At 39.8% G+C, this 18,358-nt stretch overlaps 1 protein-coding gene across 5 annotated transcripts in view; it reads right to left on the reverse strand.

The window, feature by feature from the left end:
• LOC144654284 (uncharacterized) overlaps positions 1-18,358 on the reverse strand; it is a 115,698-nt gene that overhangs the window by 11,370 nt on the left and 85,970 nt on the right. The window contains exons 2-3 of one of the 5 annotated variants that reach the window (XM_078514382.1): positions 15,613-16,521; positions 10,622-15,136 (exon numbers count right to left, since the gene is read on the reverse strand). The exons of 2 other annotated variants lie outside the window; for them this stretch is intronic. In XM_078514382.1, coding sequence (XP_078370508.1) covers positions 12,138-15,136; positions 15,613-16,453 — 3,840 coding nt within the window. In that variant the 5' untranslated portion in view covers positions 16,454-16,521 and the 3' untranslated portion in view covers positions 10,622-12,137. Of the gene's footprint in view, positions 1-10,621; positions 15,137-15,612; positions 16,522-18,358 lie in introns of those variants that run through there. 2 more of the 5 variants (XM_078514379.1, XM_078514380.1) reach the window with 2 other exon arrangements.

Raw genomic sequence — 18,358 nt, forward strand, 5'->3', positions numbered from 1 at the left:
CCAAAATATGAGAAAAAAATTAATAGATCACCATACTCGTTTACAAGAAAGCGACAATTTACTTCTCTCGCGGACTAAGCCGCATAGAAGAAAAGCCGCCATTTTGTTTATGTGCGCGCGCTAATTACGCGTAAAATTCTGCGCAGTAAGGATGCGCAATGCAATACAGGGCGACTTAAAGACTTAAGTGTCATTGTCAGAGTAAACCAGGCAATGCCAAAAGATGGGGGTCAGCCGATTTCCCTCATATTTTCAGCATTTAAAACCTATCAGATAGGATTAAGATTGGTGGCATTTAAATGATTTTCTGCTTTTTTAATCTTGAGATTGACCACCCCCCTAGTTTTTGGAACAGAAAGTGCCAAAAATCCTCATAAAAAAGGCCAAATTCTCAGTACAGGAAACAGATCTTCCTTTTGCATTTCGTGTACAAAACATTTTCTCAAGGTAAATTAACTGGTTGTTGATGTTTTGCACGCTTAGAAACACCTTTTCAGTTCAACTGTAATTTTTACCATATTTTTTAAACTAGGTAGGTAGCTTGTGTCTTGCCACAGAGTGAATTTGGGGGATTTTCAAATTCAATTTTTTCAAAAGTGCGATAGTTTATTTTTTATTAAAAGCCATTTTATAACAGTCCATACCCTTCTTATTCGAAAATAAGAATTTATTGATTGGCACAAGAAATTCTTTTTCCACGAATTTAGTTCAAAAATGGCTCTGATCGCTCTTATGGCTATTTTCCCGCCAAAATTAAATCACACTAAATATCACATAACATCGATACAATTATATTTTGAAATGAAATAGTTGTATTTTAATTCATTGAAAGGAGTAGAAACTTTATTAAATGTGTTAATAATTGATTTCGAATTAACTATCTTAATTAAAGTAATAGATACCGCAGTCCGTGCATGAATTCATTGTGTATTTCCAGCGAAAACGTAGTCGTATTACGTAAGTATTGCTTCGATTTTCATAGTTTAGTTTGGTATGCCTTAAAAGCGAGATTATAAACCTAATATATAAGGCGGTCTTTGTAGTAATGATCCAAGGTACCAAAGAAAGAAACCACGAGTCGAAACGTTATTTCTCACGTTCGACACGGAACTTGTGTAAGTTTCAATTCATACTATCACGTTTCATTCGGGACTAACACTCTTATAAGTATGAATTGTTCGTTAGCTTCACAAGAATCACCTTGTAGTCTTTTCGAATATAGTACAACTGTTCTACCGTTAGATGCTTGTAAACAAGATGTTACAGTTCGCTTACTACTCGAGGTCTTGTTGTGAGTGGCAAGCGAGGATGGCGATCTCGAAGTTCAGAAATCACTGAGGGAGCTTTCTTCATTCAGTTCAGGTCACTTTGACTTATCCGTAGATAGAGTGGCAGGTATGAGCATCTGTCCAGAACAGTAAAAAAAATGTAACAGGCGACTGCATGCGACTAGCGACCTTGAAAAAATACCTCAGTGTTGTTATCACTGCACAAAGATCAATGCAAACAGATTAATGACCCACGCCGTGTTTGCATTACCTTTGTAGTGTATGCAACACTGTCACGCTGGTTGTAATTCGAGCTCCTCTCTTTTCAAGTTAGTCTCGAATTCTTTTCATCCTAAAAGAGACACAAAAACGCAAACAAGACCCAAGTAAACATAGGTAGAAGTTCAGATCAGCTGTGTATTTTTTTCAAGAACCTTTAGTGACAGGAAGCGTATTTTTTCATTTCTAATTTTGCTATAACGCAAGTGCCATCGTGACGCACCCGAAGTAAGTAGTAACTCCAATTTAACCAATAAAAACAGAAAACATCTCTGTTTTGATCTTTGTCGAGGAATGTATTTTCGTTTTGGTCATTGGAGAAAACTAAAATATGACCCAACTCGTGTGTGAATTTTAATAAAAGCACAACGTTCATCAATTTATATGGGCATCGTTTACCGATATAAGAGATAAACAAAATGTTCGTTTCAGGTCACGAGAATCAATGTCTAGTATATGTCTGTGTCATATTTTATAACTGAATCGTCTGGTCAGATCACAATTCGTACCCAAGCGATAGTCAAGCTAATCCATAATAGGATGCTTAAGATGCACACACTTTTGCTTATGATTCGCCACTATGAGAAAACTTATTTAACTAGCTCTGGTTTCCTTTCTTATTCAAAACTATTTGTGAATTAAATTAAGAAAAATAATTCTTAATTTTTGTAGCACAAACGCCTGGTCAAACCTGACAAAGGTCGTGATGGTGGCAACAACAACTTTTTTTCGTGTTGTGTACCTTTCAGACACGATAAATTTCTGTGTGGGTGTGGTTCACCTACAACCTTGAAGCAGATTTCATTTGTACTGTAAAAGATTTGTACTACAGAAACCCTAAGAAAAAATCGTGCAAATGGAATATTAAGCCAACCTATTGCCCGGGTTTTTAACTATCAAAATAAATAATTGGGCGGGGCGAGAGTTAGCCGATGTACAGGAGAAATGCTTACACGAGTATACCATGATCGCGCCAGTGACACTGTAGTGCATATCTAACAATTATACTCGTTTTTCCTTTACGATCACTTGATTGCCTGTACAACAAAATATCCAACATTCAACCAACATAAATTAAAGGAAAGAGTAAGCAAGTGATCTTCTTGTTCACTGTTGAATATTTATAGATGTATCCCACTGGAATTTCAAAAAAAATGATGTTTCCTCGATTCTAAGAAGCTGGGTGTGGCCATTACAAAACTGTGTATCACTGTTTTAAATTTGAAAATTAGTAACCCGAGTTTTCTATGAGTTAGATTAATCAACGAGGCTCAGCCGAGTCGACTATCGCTATCCAAAACATACAGTGGACTATCGCTATCCAAAACCTAAAATTTAAAGCACTTTTAAGCCAACGCACAATCATGCCCTATCAGCGATTATAGTTCACCAATAAATTTTCTCACATTCTGATTGGATTAAATTGATCACGTGACGCGATGGTGTTCATCCGCGGAGGGCACTATCAGCCCATAGTGCCCGTCCGAGAAAAATGCCCGGATGGATAGTGCCCGCCCGTTAAATTTTTTGTAAACAAGTGTGCCTGCAGACAAAAAAAAACAAAACAAACAAAATCACTGCATTTAGTGGATTTCTTGTCTGGTTTTGTTTCGTTTGTTAAATTTTGGCTTTCAATTGAGTTTTTTATTTTGAAAAAGAAATAATAATTCACGATGCTCGTTTTTGAATGGGCGCGCCGAAGAAAATTTAGTGGTGAATAATAAAAACGATAGAGTGTTTCTGTCTCGGAACTATCGGTCTGAAAGTTGCCCCTTGGAAATTTGATGTTCTTAAAACTAGCATATTAGCCCTTAAAGCTTCGCTTCTCGGACTAATATTTGTTTTAAGAACATCAAATTTCCGCGGGACAACTATCAGTCGATAGTTCCTCGACAGAAACACTCTATTGTTTAAATAGTGCCCGTCCAAGGAAAATACCCGGATGGATAGTACTCGTCCGTGAAAATTGTTGTAAAGCGGGCCTGCAGACAGAAAAACCCCGCAAAAGTCACTGCATTTAGTGGGTTTCTTGTCTGGTTTTGTTTTGTTTGTTAAATTTCGGCTTTGAAGACTTTCATCTGAAAAGAGTGTCCTGATTACAGTCATAGCAGTCAAAATGCAATCATCGTCGTCATCATCATCACCACCGCCACCGCCACCCCCACCATCATCATCATCATCATCATCATCATCATCATCATCAACAACAACAACAACATCATTATCATCATTATCTCCACAGGTGCCCCATGATCTATGATTGTTATTTTATTATAGGAAATGAAAGCTCAGATTTATGAACTTTATGGGCCATATTGCTGAACGTTGTGCTTCTGTGCAAATTTAGATGGGTGTTAGGACATATTACAGTCGTCTTCAGTGATAAAAACGAGAATACAGTCCTCAACAACATATATCCAAAACAGAGATTTGTGCGTTTATTGGTCAAATGAGAGTACATTAAATAATTAGCACACAATTTCATCAAGAGTGTTACGATAACAGTTGCTCTATAGCCAGATTGTTTAAGCAATGGTATAAGGAAAAAATGCTTCCTATTACTAACGATTCTAGCATAAAAATTGCTCAGCTAAACTTCTACATGTGTACGTCTACTTGGGTCTTGTATGCGTGTTTGTGTCTGTTTTGGTATGAAAAGTACTAGAGACTAACTTGAAAAGAGAGGAGCTCAAATTACAACCAGCGTGACGATGTTGCATACATTGCAAAGGTCATGCAAACACGGCGTGGGTCATTAATCTGTTTGCATTAATCTTTGTGCCGTGATAACAACAGGTATTTTTTTTAAGATCGCCAGTCGCATGCAGTCGGCTGTTACATCTCTTTTTGTGCTCTGGACAGATGCTCATACCTGCCACTCTATCTACGGATAAGTCAAAGTGACCTGAACTGAATGAAGAAAGCTCCATCAGTGAATTCTGAACTTCGAGATCGCCATCCTCGCTTCCCGGGGGGGCTACTTAAAAGCGTTTTGTACGGGGAGGCTCCGCCCCGAAGTCCAACCCCTTACCCTTTTATATACCATTTTGACAGAAAAGGCACCCCTTTGGTATACCTTTTACTGAAAAAAGGTACCCCTTTATCTACCGAAAAGACAGGACAAATGCTTAAAACAGGAAGTCTTGATGCTATTTTTATGTAGCGCTTAATAAATTAAAATGATACCTTCATAATGTGCATCTGTTCGAAATATTTTAATTCAAGGCCTTTTTAAATACCTAAATGAGCGATATTTCTACCTTTTTATATACCTAAGCTTGTGAAATTCCTACCCTTTTATATACCTGAAGCATGAAAAAGGTACCCCTTTCGGGCGGAACCTCCCCGTATAGGCCAATATAGGGAGTGCTCCCCCCCCCCGGGCCTCGCTTGCCACTCACAACAAGACCTCGAGTAGTAAGCGAACTGTAACATCTTGTTTACAAGCATTTAACGGTAGAACAGTTGTACTATATTCGAAAAGACTACAAGGTGATTCTTGTGAAGCTAACGAACAATTCATACTTATAAGAGTGTTTGTCCCGAATGAAACGTGATAGCATGAATTTAAACTTACACAAGTTCCGTGTCGAACGTGAGAAATAACGTCTCGACTCGTGGTTTCTTTCTTTGGTACCTTGGATCATTACTACAAAGACCGCCTTATATATTAGGTTTATAATCTCGCTTTTAAGGCATACCAAACTAAACTATGAAAATCGAAGCAATACTTACGTAATACGACTACGTTTTCGCTGGAAATACACAATGAATTCATGCACGGACTGCGGTATCTATTACTTTAATTAACATAGTTAATTCGAAATCAATTATTAATACATTTAATGAAGTTTCTACTCCTTTCAATGAATTAAAATACAACTATTTCATTTCAAAATATAATTGTATCGATGTTATGTGATATTTAGTGTGATTTAATTTTGGCGGGAAAATAGCCATAAGAGCGATCAGAGCCATTTTTGAACTAAATTCGTGGAAAAAGAATTTCTTGTGCCAATCAATAAATTCTTATTTTCGAATAAGAAGGGTATGGACTGTTATAAAATGGCTTTTAATAAAAAATAAACCATCGCACTTTTGAAAAAATTGAATTTGAAAATCCCCCAAATTCACTCTGTGGCAAAGACACAAGCTACCTACCTAGTTTAAAAAATATGGTAAAAATTACAGTTGAACTGAAAAGTTGTTTCTAAGCATGCAAAACATCAAAAACATGTTAATTTACCTTGAGAAAATGTTTTGTACACGAAATGCAAAATGAAGATCTGTTTCCTGTACTGAGAATTTGGCCTTTTTTATGAGGATTTTTGGCACCTTCTGTGCCGAAACCTAGGGGGGTGGTCAATCTCAAGATTGAAAAGGCAGAAAATCATTTAAATGCCACCAATCTCAATCTTATCTGATAGGTTTTAAATGCTGAAAATATGAGGGAAATCGGCTGACCCCCATCTTTTGGCATTGCCTGGTTTAGTCTGACAATGACACTTAAGGGTATAAAAAGCCACGCCTAAATTGGTCTCTTTTTGTAAGGGTTTAGGTTCAAATTTACGGACGAGCATTCCCATTCTTTTCATATGAGAGTCCCTCCCGGGCTTTGGTCTGATTTGTTGTGTAAAATAATTACTTATAAACTTTATAAATAATCATATCCTACGAAATGTCGGGGTTGTAGTTTGTGGGTACGTACGTTACTCTTGCTAATGCATAACAGTGGGGAAAGGGAGGATGGGACATGGTTGCCTGATAGTGGGGGGTACCTTTTACTCCCGGTTCCTGACCCTTTCCTAGCGATTTCTGCTTCTTTGTGATATGTGTATCACTAGGACATAGGCTCCTGGTATCACAAAATATTACGCAAAGTTGCAAAATTTTTTGTCAATTTTGTTAGCTTCCCACCACCTTAGAAATCCCGCTTCCCGCTCTCTCCTCTCCCGCCTCCCATAAATTTCCCGCGCTCTTTTCTCCCGGGTTCCTGCACCCCCGCCCCCTCTCCTCCCTCTTTCCCCCTTCAACACACACAGCAGCAGTCTTACGCTGACTTGTTTAGATGTTAGTCATTTTGTTGGTCACTGGTTGTAATCCCGTTTAAGTCTCTTGCAATGCTGAGTTGGCCTGGCTGCTTACAAAACGCATCCGGCCCCATCGCCTTAAACATCTCATTTTTGGCATTTATTTAATTAATCTATTAAATTATCTTGTATTGTTTCCAGTCCCAGCTCCATTTTCTTGCACTGAGCCAAACCAGGTTACGTATTTAAAGTCGAAATCTGGGAGCCTTGCAAGCTACAACTTCCCTCTACCTTACGACAAATATGTTTCATGTACCTGGAAATTCAAGATGGATTCCCACTACAAAATTCAGTTGTCGTTCGATTTCTTCAACGTATCCTGCAACATTGACCATGTACGCGTGCTTAATAAAGATTACTGCGGGTCAGAGAAGCCTCCTTCCGTTACATTAACCACCAGTGACAGTGTTTACTTCTGGTCCAGCGGGTATGCTACGTATCCGGGCTTCAAGGCAAGCTACCGGGCAGGTAAGGATCAATGCTGTCTGTGTAGTACTACAGTCAACTCTCTCTTAACGGACACCTCCATAAGACGGATCGGTCATGGTCCCTGCCGTTTTTTAGTCATTTTACTGTAAGAAAACTCTCTGTAAGACGGACACCTCTCTAAGACGGACAACGGACACTTCGAAACCGCCAACGGACACGCACAAAAAGTTATTTTTTAGTGAAAAATACCTCAAAACTTGTTATTGACATATAGCATAGTAGGTCAGCGCCTTTAGAATACCAAACTTCTAAAAAACAATCCGCTAAAACGTATCACTTCTCTGCTTAGGTATATGGGCACCAAAGATTTAGTTTTCTGCTTACACTATTACTGTTTGTTGTTAACAAACAAGTCGAATTTCTGATATTATTTTTGTTCCACTTTATAGGTTTTGCTAACGTAAGCGACTCAAAACAGACGTGTATTCGTTGTGCATAGCCGTTTAGCTTTATCGTCTCAAAATTTCTGGTGTCACGTCACCTCGACTCTCTATAAGGCGGACACCTCTCTAAGACGGACAGTTGGGGCCGGTCCCGAAGGTGTCCGTCTTAGAGAGAGTTGACTGTATACGAATAAAGCTACAAGTTCTATTAATTTAACGTTTGGTCCGTTTTCGGTGCGTCGACGATTAAAGGGACGCTGTCACGGGGATTTTAATGCTTTTCGGTAACAAGTATTAAGAAAGGCGAATAGGTCTTCTCATACATGAAATGCACCCAGTACATTAAGATGAAGATATAAAATAAGTTTTTGTTGACGAAAGAAGGGAGCCATAATAATGTTAGGTGTTTTTCCAGTCCACAAAGACAAAACTTGAAAGAAACAGCCTGATTTTTTAAGTTGAGATCTAAAGTTCCTGATGACATCACAATGACATCACTTGTTTATCCCTTCAGTACACTTGCATGGTGATTTTAAGCAAAACTGAACCACTATTTGTAGTTTGAAAGATGTAAATAAATTACAGAAGGCTTTTGACACACGTCTCTGAAATGAAAGAAAAATTACATGCCCCGAGCAGGATTCGAACCCGCGTCTCCCTGTTACTTGTCAGGCGTGATATCCACTACACCATCGGGTCACCACGCTGGATACGTGGCAACTTATAGGTGTGTATTGGATCGAACACGGTCAATCCACAGGGCATTTTTCTTTCGAGACATTTGTGTGTATCCAGTCATGGCTTAACCCCTCTTTCATTTAAGAGACGTGTGTCAAAAGCCTTCTGTAATTTATTGACATCTTTCTTTCTACGTTTCTAAGGCTTTCATGGCTTAATAAATTTCTGTCTGTCGCCTAACCCAATTAAGTTGGGGGTTTAGCCATGTTTTGTGGGTTGTGTGTGTTTGCGTAGTGGAGTAGGAAGTTCTAGTATAAAGGAGGCCGCGACAGTACCTTGTCTACATTGGCTTCCATGGGTAGCTAAGGAACTAAGTTAACAGATAAATAAGTTCTGCTCCGAAGCTTAGTGACTTTTCTTATTGCCTTGATGAAGAGAAAGACCCTAAACAGCTATTTATGTCATTTATCCTCTCAGAAGAATACCCGGAAAGACTGAAATATTTTGAGGCCGGTTAAATGGCGCCCTTTTTTAGTATCTTAACTGTTCACCGAAGTGTAGCATTTTGCACAGAGTGCGGGTTTAGTAAATTACATGGAAAGACGTGCAAACGAAACGATTGGTGATTCTTTGTTGAGCGTTGTCGACCTGAGATGTGAACCCAGGGCGGAAAGTCCGGCTTGTAAATGACGTGGATGATCGAATGGAGGCAAAACTCAGGACCCAAAAAAATCCCTCGTCAAATTACCCATATATTGCCAGGAGGGGAAATAATATAACACAAAGAAAACCATAAAAAAAATTGAACGCTCGTGTTTGTTTATTCATCATACCATAAATACGCCAAGGCACTTTAGTTCGTTATTAATACCCCCCAAAATCCCCTATTTAAATCAAGTCACCCAAAAAATACTTGCCAAATTTTCCACCCAAAAAAATCCCGGAATCAAAAATTTCAAACCCACAAAATACTTCGATCATCCCCGTCTTTTACAAGGCAGAGAACCCCCCTGAGGATGTGAACAGTGTTGTGGATGAAAGAATGGTTGTCATGAAAAATTCATTAACGTAATCACCACACACTTCTTGTTCATTTTATTAGTACCCTCAGTCCAAACCCACACGAGTTTGCTCGTCTGGGGTGGCTATCCCATACCTTACTGCTAATGAAGGTAAATAGATGGCATAATCTATTGTTTTGCTGCGGGACACAGTTCTTTCCAAAGCTGAAACTTGCATCAATTCTTTTTAAATCTCGTTATAGCGGACACGCTCGGGGCGTCGCTTTGTGTCCGTTATAGCGAGAGTCCGTAACACCGGGAGTCATTTCCAGTCAAACCTTGTTCGTTGGGGATCTGGATTTTGTCCGTAATAGCGAGTGTCCGCAATAGCGGGGTGTCCGCAAGGCGAGAGTTGACTGTATGTGTTGTTCAGTTATTTTAACCTGCTTTTCATATTTACCTAGGTTCATTCAGTCTGTCAAACCCATGCTGTTGGCAAAAGAGAATTGTGTCAAAGCCTTTCCTAATGGTTTCCCACTTTATCTCTCTACAGAGGGAGGCCTAAGTCCCTTGAAGGGGTCCTTGAAGATCGTGGGCATTTCCTTCGGTGCAGTTTTTGCTTTGTGTTTGATTGTGTTTATCGGCTTCAAGTGCTGGAGGAAAAACAACCGAGTTCCACACGTTGCTGTTGTACACAGTCTGACGAACGACGTAGAAACTGAGCAGGAACAAGACACCACACTTTAACTTGCCCGGGGGGAGTCCCATATAAAAGGGACGGGAATGCCCGTCAGAAAAATTTGAATTAAATTCCTAAAGAAGACCAATCTAGGCGTGGCTCAAACTTGTTTGGACCCCAGCCCTGAAAGATCATAAAAATTAAAAACGTTTGATCCAATCTTAAAATTCAGACGTTTCGGGTATTAAACCAGAGGTTCGTCAGCTGGAAGGATCTGTTAGCTTTTTTTGCAAAATCAATGCCTTGCAAATTCATCATTCATCAAGCATTAGTTATCGTGTTTGATCAGAGAATTTCGACCCGAAGAAACAAAAATAATAGGAGAACAGGCAAGGACAATAAAATTCTACAGTTCAGTTCATTACAGTCAACTCTCGTTATAGCGAACACGCTCGGGGCGTCGTTTCGTGTCCGTTATAGCGAATGTCCCGGTAATAGCGGGAGTCATTTCCAGTCAAACCTTGTTCGTTGGGGATCTGGATTTTGTCCGTAATAGCGAGTGTCCGCAATAGCGGGGTGTCCGCAAGGCGAGAGTTGACTGTATTTGACAACCAATCAAATTAATTTACGAATGCAAAAAGTTCTTGTACGATGTAAATTGTAATCTTCCAGGGAAACGAGTCTACTGCTATAGTCGTAAACTATCAAGAATAACAACGTATCTCACAATAACAGCTTTAATACACTCAGACAGTAAGGTAAAAAAACTCTTCTACCTCATTTGCTTTTGTCTATTTCTCTTGACATTCCTGAATAAATACTACGTCTCTTCCATAGTGTAATTTAACGTGGCTCAGGAGCGAAACTTTCATCCTAAAATAATGGTATCAAACGAATCTCTAATAATGTTTATTATGTGAAGACTTTTTCCATTAAAAGAATTGCGGGCTTACACTTGCAAGGACTTTGAGTTCAAAAGTGTTTTAGTGAGTAACACATGGCACAGCATAACAACTTACAACACAAAATACGTTCTTTATTATCATCGATCTTTTGCTTTCCTACGCGTAATATTATTGCCTCTAAACTCCATACAGTCAACTCTCGCCTTGCGGACACCCCGCTATAACGAGAGTTGACTGTACTTTGCAATCGGTAGTACTTTTGTCTTGGGATACATTATTTTGACACAATTTCTGCACGTTTAAATCAAAAAAAGAACTTGAATGTTAATCTGATTGAGTAGAAGTTAATACAGTCAACTCTCGTTATAGCGGACACGCTCGGGCGGCATTTCGTTTCCGTTATAGCAAGAGTCCGTAATAGCGGGAGTCATTTCTAGTCAAACCTTGTTCGTTGGGGATCTGGATTTTGTCCGTAATAGCGAGTGTCCGCAATAGCGGGGTGTCCGCAAGACGAGAGTTGACTGTACCTTGTCCTGAATGTATCAAAAACTAAGTGTTTGTTGTTTTACATCTGAAAGGCACAAAGAGCGCGATTGTAATCTAAACCTGAATCTTTTCGGGAAGGCGACTGACAACTGTATGACTTAGAAGGCTCATGCGGTCATCGCAAGTGTGCAAAACTTTGGCCACCTCGAGTTAGTATTCTGGGCCTTGCAAGAGGTTATAGTGCAAGAAGGCATCAATACTTATTTATAATACAATAATTCTTCTTCTTATTTGACTTTTGCGAAATCGCGTGGAGTAGTCTGCTGCAGCAAGACAGACTGGTAAGACTAGGATAGACTACAGCGCCTACAAAATAGATGTGCCCGGATAATCACAAGTTACGAACGCTGCGATCCTTCGAGGCAATGAGATATTTACACTGGTCGACTCTCTCAAGCAGGCGCTCCTTCCATCAGGCTAAACTTGTTTTTAGTTGTCTTCCCTTCTTTAGTTCCGAGATATTTTACATCATATTTTACTAGACTTAGCAACTTTCATATCAGGCAGAGTAGTACAAAGCTCAAATTAAGTTTTTTTTTTAACGAACTCCTGTAAATATAGCAAACGACGATAATATACAGACTTTAACACTGAAACAGCACTTTAGTAAGCGTAGATAATGACATGTAATTTTTAGATGCATGGCCCCTATGGATACCAGCCTTCTTGGCCTTTGATGAGCTGAATGGACAACCCTGTTTGAATATATATAACTTACTTACTTTCGTCATGACTTAGATTTGTCACTTGATCGGTAATGAGCTATAAACTAATAAGAAGCAATACCGAACTATAGCTGTCAGTTGTTTATTGGTGTCCTTAGTCAAAATCAGCAAACAGTTTTATTCTGATGTCGAATGCATGCTTGTCTGCCTCAAGTGCAGAGGTGTAGTCGCCCAGTGAATGTTGTGTAACCCCTACTGAATGGTAGCTTTCAGCGGTCTGTAAGTGGTCTTCACCAAACACTCTCCTTCTTATATCAAGCGCGCGCTTCTTGGACTCGAGAGCGGAAGTGTAGTCGCCCAGTGAATGTTGCGTAACCCCTACTGAATGGTAGCTGTCGGCGGTCTCTGGATATTCTTCTCCAAACAGTTTTCGTCTGATCTCAAGCGCACGCCTGGATGACTCGAGAGCGGAGGTGTAGTCACCCAGTGAATGTTGTGTAACACCTACTGAATGGTGGCTATCAGCGGTCTCTGAATACTCTTCACCAAACAGTTTCCATCTGATAACAAGCGCATGCTTCTTGGACCCAAGAGAGGAAAGGTAGTCGCCAAGTGAATGTTGTGTAATCCCTACTGAATGGTAGCTGTCAGCGGTCGCAGGATGTTCTTCACCGAACAATTTCCGTCTGACATCAAGTGCACACTTGTCTGACTCTAGAGCGGAGTTGTAGTCTCTAAGTGAATGTTGTGTAACACCTACTTCGTGGTAGCTCTCAGCGATCTCTGGATGCTCTTCACCAAACAATTTCCGTCTGATATCAAGCGCATGCTTCTTGGACTCCAGAGCGGAGACGTAGTCGCCCAGTGCATGTTGTGTAACCCCTACTTCATGGTAGCTGTCAGCGGTCTTTGGATGTTCCTCACCATACAGTCTCAGTCTGATGTCGAGTGCACGCTTCTCTGACTTAAGAGCTTCTGAGCAGTTTCCTCTCCTGTGTTCAATGGCGGCTTGGTCTAAATAGTTCTGCGCTAGTGCCTCCTCGTGTTCCTCTGGACTTCCAGTGTTGTTTTGATTCCCTTTCATGCTAAACTGCAGAGCTTGTCGATGAAAACTGATTCTTTCCTCAGTAAGTGCTATAGCGTCGTCATACTTGCTGAATGACCCCAGCAGAGAAATTGCATTGCGATGGAAATGGAAGCATCCGGGTGTGCTCGTTTGGAGTGCAGTCTCAGAATCTTTTAGTATTTTGAGCAACAGGTTGCCAAAACATTGATTGGTGAAAGTGGTAGAGACTTTTTTCATCGCTTTGCTCACGAGAAAAATAACTTGAATTTCAAGTGGCTGATTTACCAGAAGATTTGCTTGTTTTGTTGGGGTGCTGTATTCGCCACTTTTCCTTGCTGTCGCCTCTATCGTAGGAATCACTAGTAAACACGTGTCCTTCGCTTTTCTGCATTCTTTTAGCGCTTTCACGTAGAACTTGGATGAGCTCACTATGTCATTTTTGCTTTGATAATAAATAGCGAAAATTTGAAAAATAATGAGCTTTAAAATTGTGTGCTCCGGGCTGGTGTTCATGGAAGAAAGGGCTTCTTGTAGAACTTTCACTCCATTGTCCGTCTCGCCGATAACAAACTGAAAGATGCCATAGTAGCACAAGTATTTTCCTTTCTCTCCACCATCTTCGGAAGATGTAAAGTCTTGAAGTTTATTTGATTCAGAAAGCAGCTTCTTCGTGTTCCCTCTTGCGCCCCAGGTCACCTCAGCAAAGGCCTTCGAAGTAAGCAGTCGCCTGTAGGAAACACTTTTCCCAAGCTGCTTGGTCGCCATAATTGCCGAATCGTAAATTTTGTCAAACTTACTTGTTTCATTCCAATAAAGCGAATCAAGAAACACTTCTGCTTTCGTTAAAACCTGGAAAACTGTATCGGCTGTCTTGAAATCTAAACACCCGTCAACTAGACTTTCAAAGATGTCTTTTTCGTGTTCAAAGAACTCGATGAATGCCGACATGGAACACCCAGTGAGAAAATTCTCATTCAGTTTCTCGAATTGGTCAATGTAAAATGCATGGTAGCGAGACTTTGAAATAAGAACAAGTTCCTTCATGTCAGTTTCTCCCTTTTCTTTTACAAACGACTGAATTAGTTTATGCATAGAGAATTTATCAGAATTTGAACAACAATCAATAAGAGATTTCCTCTGAAGTCTTCGCAAAACTTTCTCTGCTTCGGTTGTTCTTGTTATCCCCAAAACAGCTGCAGCAATCTTTAAATCAAACTGTGCCGGAAGGATACATAGAGCAACCAACGATTCTTGTTCTTTAATAGCGAGTCTTTGAAAAGACGAGTCAAATAAGGTTTTCAATCTCAGATTGCTCGGGTAATCTGGGTCGTCTAGCATGTCGACAGTGTTATCTGAACACTTCATGAACTCACCAAGATATTGACTGCATCGCGCGAAATCTTCAGAAATGGAGGAACACAATAACTTTATGGCTAGAGGCACCTGCCCACAGATTTGCGAAACTTTTGTTAAATCAGGAGTGCTCGCTTTCGGAAGCAGTTCTCGAGCCAGGGCTTGAGATGACAAATGATCTAATGGTCTAATTCTGACAGCCATGTGTCCCTGCAAATGTAGATTCAAGAAAGACAACGACTCCCTTGTGGTTAGAAGAAAGTTGACCTTGTCACTGCGATTGAGAAGATCGCCAATCAAATTGATTACCTCTTCCTTTACGTTTGGCACGCCACATTCAAACAGGTCATCAGCATTGTCGAGGATTATAACACAGCGATCTGATAGTCTGTCAAAAATTAAACCAAGCTCGTCATCAGTTGATAAACTCTGTAACTTATCACCTTCAAGTGTCCCAGAATTTCGGAAGAGGCTAAGAAATTTTGATGTTAAATCACTTTTTGATTTAAGCCCACGCAATGAGAGAAAGTAGACGGGCAATTCACGGACTTGAAGACGATGCCCCACGGCGATTGCAATGGACGTTTTTCCGAACCCTGGTGATCCCCAGACTGAGACAAGTCGGGTTGATGCGGTAGTCAGGTAACCGACAATTTCTTCACATTCGGTCTCACGGCCAGTGAAGTGGGGGACCTTTGGGGGGAGATTTGATCTTGGTAGAAAAGGTTTTGATCCTAGCGAAAAAAAGGAGTTAATAAAACGTTTCTCTTCAAAAAATATCATAGAGCAAAACAAATATTATTTAACATATTTAATTCTGTTCATGGCTGTTTAAAGCCAAACCTTCCTAATTCGGAATAAACAGAGAACAAATTTTCCAGAAAAATAAAAAGAAGTCGTTGTTCGCATTTTATGAAGCAATTCAAAGTTGTCGTTTATCCTGGACTAGGACAATCCTTCTTTTAGTAACTGTATCCTATTTGCTCCAGAACTTTGATTAGTGCAACAACAGTTGATAGATAAGTAAGCTACAAATTTTTTTTCTACAAGCTGCAAAGCCTAGTCTACATCTTATAGATGGTTGAGATATAGTTATGAGCTTAGTTGGATTGTTGGACTCGAAAACAATTACTTCCCTTACTTACAGACTGTTGAGAGAGAAAAGCAAAGTAGTTTTAGTTTATTAAAAAAATGGAGGTTTCATTTTTACCTGGTATTTCAGTCTTCAGTTCTTTAATCGTTTGGTTGATCTCGGCAATTTTCTCATTTATCATTTCTTGGTTAGCTGCAGCTGTATTTTCGATTGTCTTCTTCAGTTCCAAAGTGTCTTCTTGCCGTTCCTGTTTCGACTGAGCAATATCTGACCTAACACATTTTATTTCTTCCTTCACATCTTCCTTGAGGAATGTTCTTTCTGTCTGAAGCTCCTTTTTGATTTCAGCTTCTAGCTGACAAACTCTTTGTGTAGGAAAGTCCGATGCAGACAAACCTCCAACGGCATCAATAGGGTCAGTCGTGACTCCAAGAGCTTTGATCGCATCTTTGGTATGCTGAATATACTGGGAAAATGTCTTTTTGTCTATCTCGGGGCTAAATGAGTGACAAAAAGCATTTCTTAGAAGTCGTAGTTGATCAATCGCCAGTGCAAATGTTTCAGATTTATTTCCGACGGGGCTGATCACTGAAGAATGAAACGTTCCATGAGGCAATCCCCAGGGCTTCACGTACAAATCACTGAGTGTCCTGTGATGACCTGTGCTGTCTGGTAAAGCAAAGGACCGCGCGAAGATCGTGGCCTGGAACAAGGCTGTGCAATCCCATTCATCAAAAGATATGTTTGTGGGTACTTTGGTTTTTCCGCCTTCTGCAACGAGGAACATGTTCCGCACAGTAATGGAGTCATCCCAGGGCTGGTAACCAGGAAGATACGCAAAGGTATTGTCCCACATGTGTTTGAAGGTTTTGCGTAAGGCTTTCGGGAACTCATTCAGCACGACAAAAGAAAACTTAAAATAGTTCAACTGTTCGTTGGTAAAGGGCTGTAGAGCCATTGTTGATGGTGATGAACTATCTTTAGTGTAAAACTTGCGTTTATATTATCAGTATGATTTTTCTCTCCCTGTCAAGAGAACAGCAGTAAAAAGTTATTTAGAGCATAAGAACCCTTAAAAGGGGCTTATTTACTGACACGGTGGTCACGATGGCGATTGATTCAATCCAAGGATTCTTCAAGGGATGTATATTTCAGCTGATTTCATTGGTCAGTGTAATTTAATGTTAGATGTAGATTTTAAATGGCTTTTGAATCAACTTTAAGAAGGTTATCCCCCTTTATCAATACAGTGAGCTCTCTCTTTGGACTGGAGTCGAAGTCACTCGGCACCAGTTCCTCTACCTCTACATTTTATTCAGTCGGTAAAGTCGTTAGTCATCACACCAACTTTCCTTAGAAAATATATTACAAATGTGAAGCTGTAAACATAAAAAGTTGTTTTTATATTATTTACACAGCTGTTTCAATTAACGTTGTCGAATGAAGCGTTTACGCCTACGAGACGTAGTCTGGCCTTGATTCACTTAAATGTTGCATATTGACCTAGAGGAAATGTATTTTTGCACGTCAAATAACTTTTTCATCTCAGAAGCCTTTTTCTGAAGCTTACCTTTCACTTGCTTAACTTTCATTTTTCTCGCGGCTTTGAATTTTTAAAATTCTTCTTAAGAAAGGGTCCATCTGAAATCCATGCAATATTAAAATTTGAGTCTACATCGACCCTCTCAGATTTCCTTTATATTTTGCATGGGGCTACATATTGAGATGATAATGCTGTAGGTAGAATATTATCGCAAAATTCTTTAACGTGTGGAAGATATCGTGGTCAACGTGCCCATGGTCGGTTTTAAGCCAAAAAATACCCAAATTTTGACCCATCTTTCGACCAAAATATCTCTGCAAGAATTGAAGCTTTCCATATCAAAACACCACTGTAATTAGTATCACCTAGTACAATTTAAATGATATCATCAAGATTTTTCATCGCTCTCTGGTTTGGTAGTAAACCTATTTTAAAAATAAGGTCTTTCGGGCAATATGTGACACTAGAGATTTTAGGGTAAAATTACGTTTGAATATCGCCGATGCGGCGTTATTCTGATGGTTCCATTAGCCATTATTTTGTAAAACATTTACCAAATAATAAATTAAAGTCAAAAAAAGTATGTTAAGTTCAATCGGCACGTATGATTTTAGCGTACAAAAATGTGCTACATGTGAGCAAAACAAAAACAAAGTTCTGAAAGTTTTAGAACGAGTTTCATAACATGATGGATAGGTCGGCTGAGGACGTGAGAAATACCGCTTACATAAATCCAATAAACCTTTTAGCATCTAAAGTGGTTCGTGATGTTAATCATCCGGCTATTTAGTGCTCATAAATACAGACTTACGGCGTGAGAAAAGGTAAACAAGCCACTTGACATGTTCATCATCGATCGAATTCAAGCGTATCTTCACGTGCAGATTGGAAAGAGAAAACGTCGCTCACTTCTGTCTACCCGGTAGTTATAATGTTCACAAACAATTCTGCAAGGATTTAGTTTCCACTTGTCTCGTAAGCGATGGCCTCAGTACTTCACATTTTCATAAGCCTGGTAAGTTACTTTTCACCCGGGCGCCCATTCTCGTCCCCATAGCCCTTTCGTTTCTCTTAGCCGGCTTGGCACGAGAAAACGGAGGGCTCTGGGGACATAGGATTTTTGAATTAATTCGAATTTTTTTGATTGGCTGTTTGGAACAAAGAATTCCTAAACGGAAGTCGAAAAAGTAACGACTCTCTCATACATTCTTTCGAAACATTATGACTGCATACATGAAGACCGGAAGTCCTAGAATCTAGGACTGGAAATCCTGTGTCCCCAGAGCCCTTTGTTTCCTCGTGCCAAGGCCCAGCCGGCTA

Source organism: Oculina patagonica, chromosome 5, assembly GCF_052425735.1.
Source record: "Oculina patagonica isolate OP01 chromosome 5, crgOcupat, whole genome shotgun sequence".
Taxonomy (NCBI): Eukaryota; Metazoa; Cnidaria; class Anthozoa; order Scleractinia; family Oculinidae; genus Oculina; species Oculina patagonica.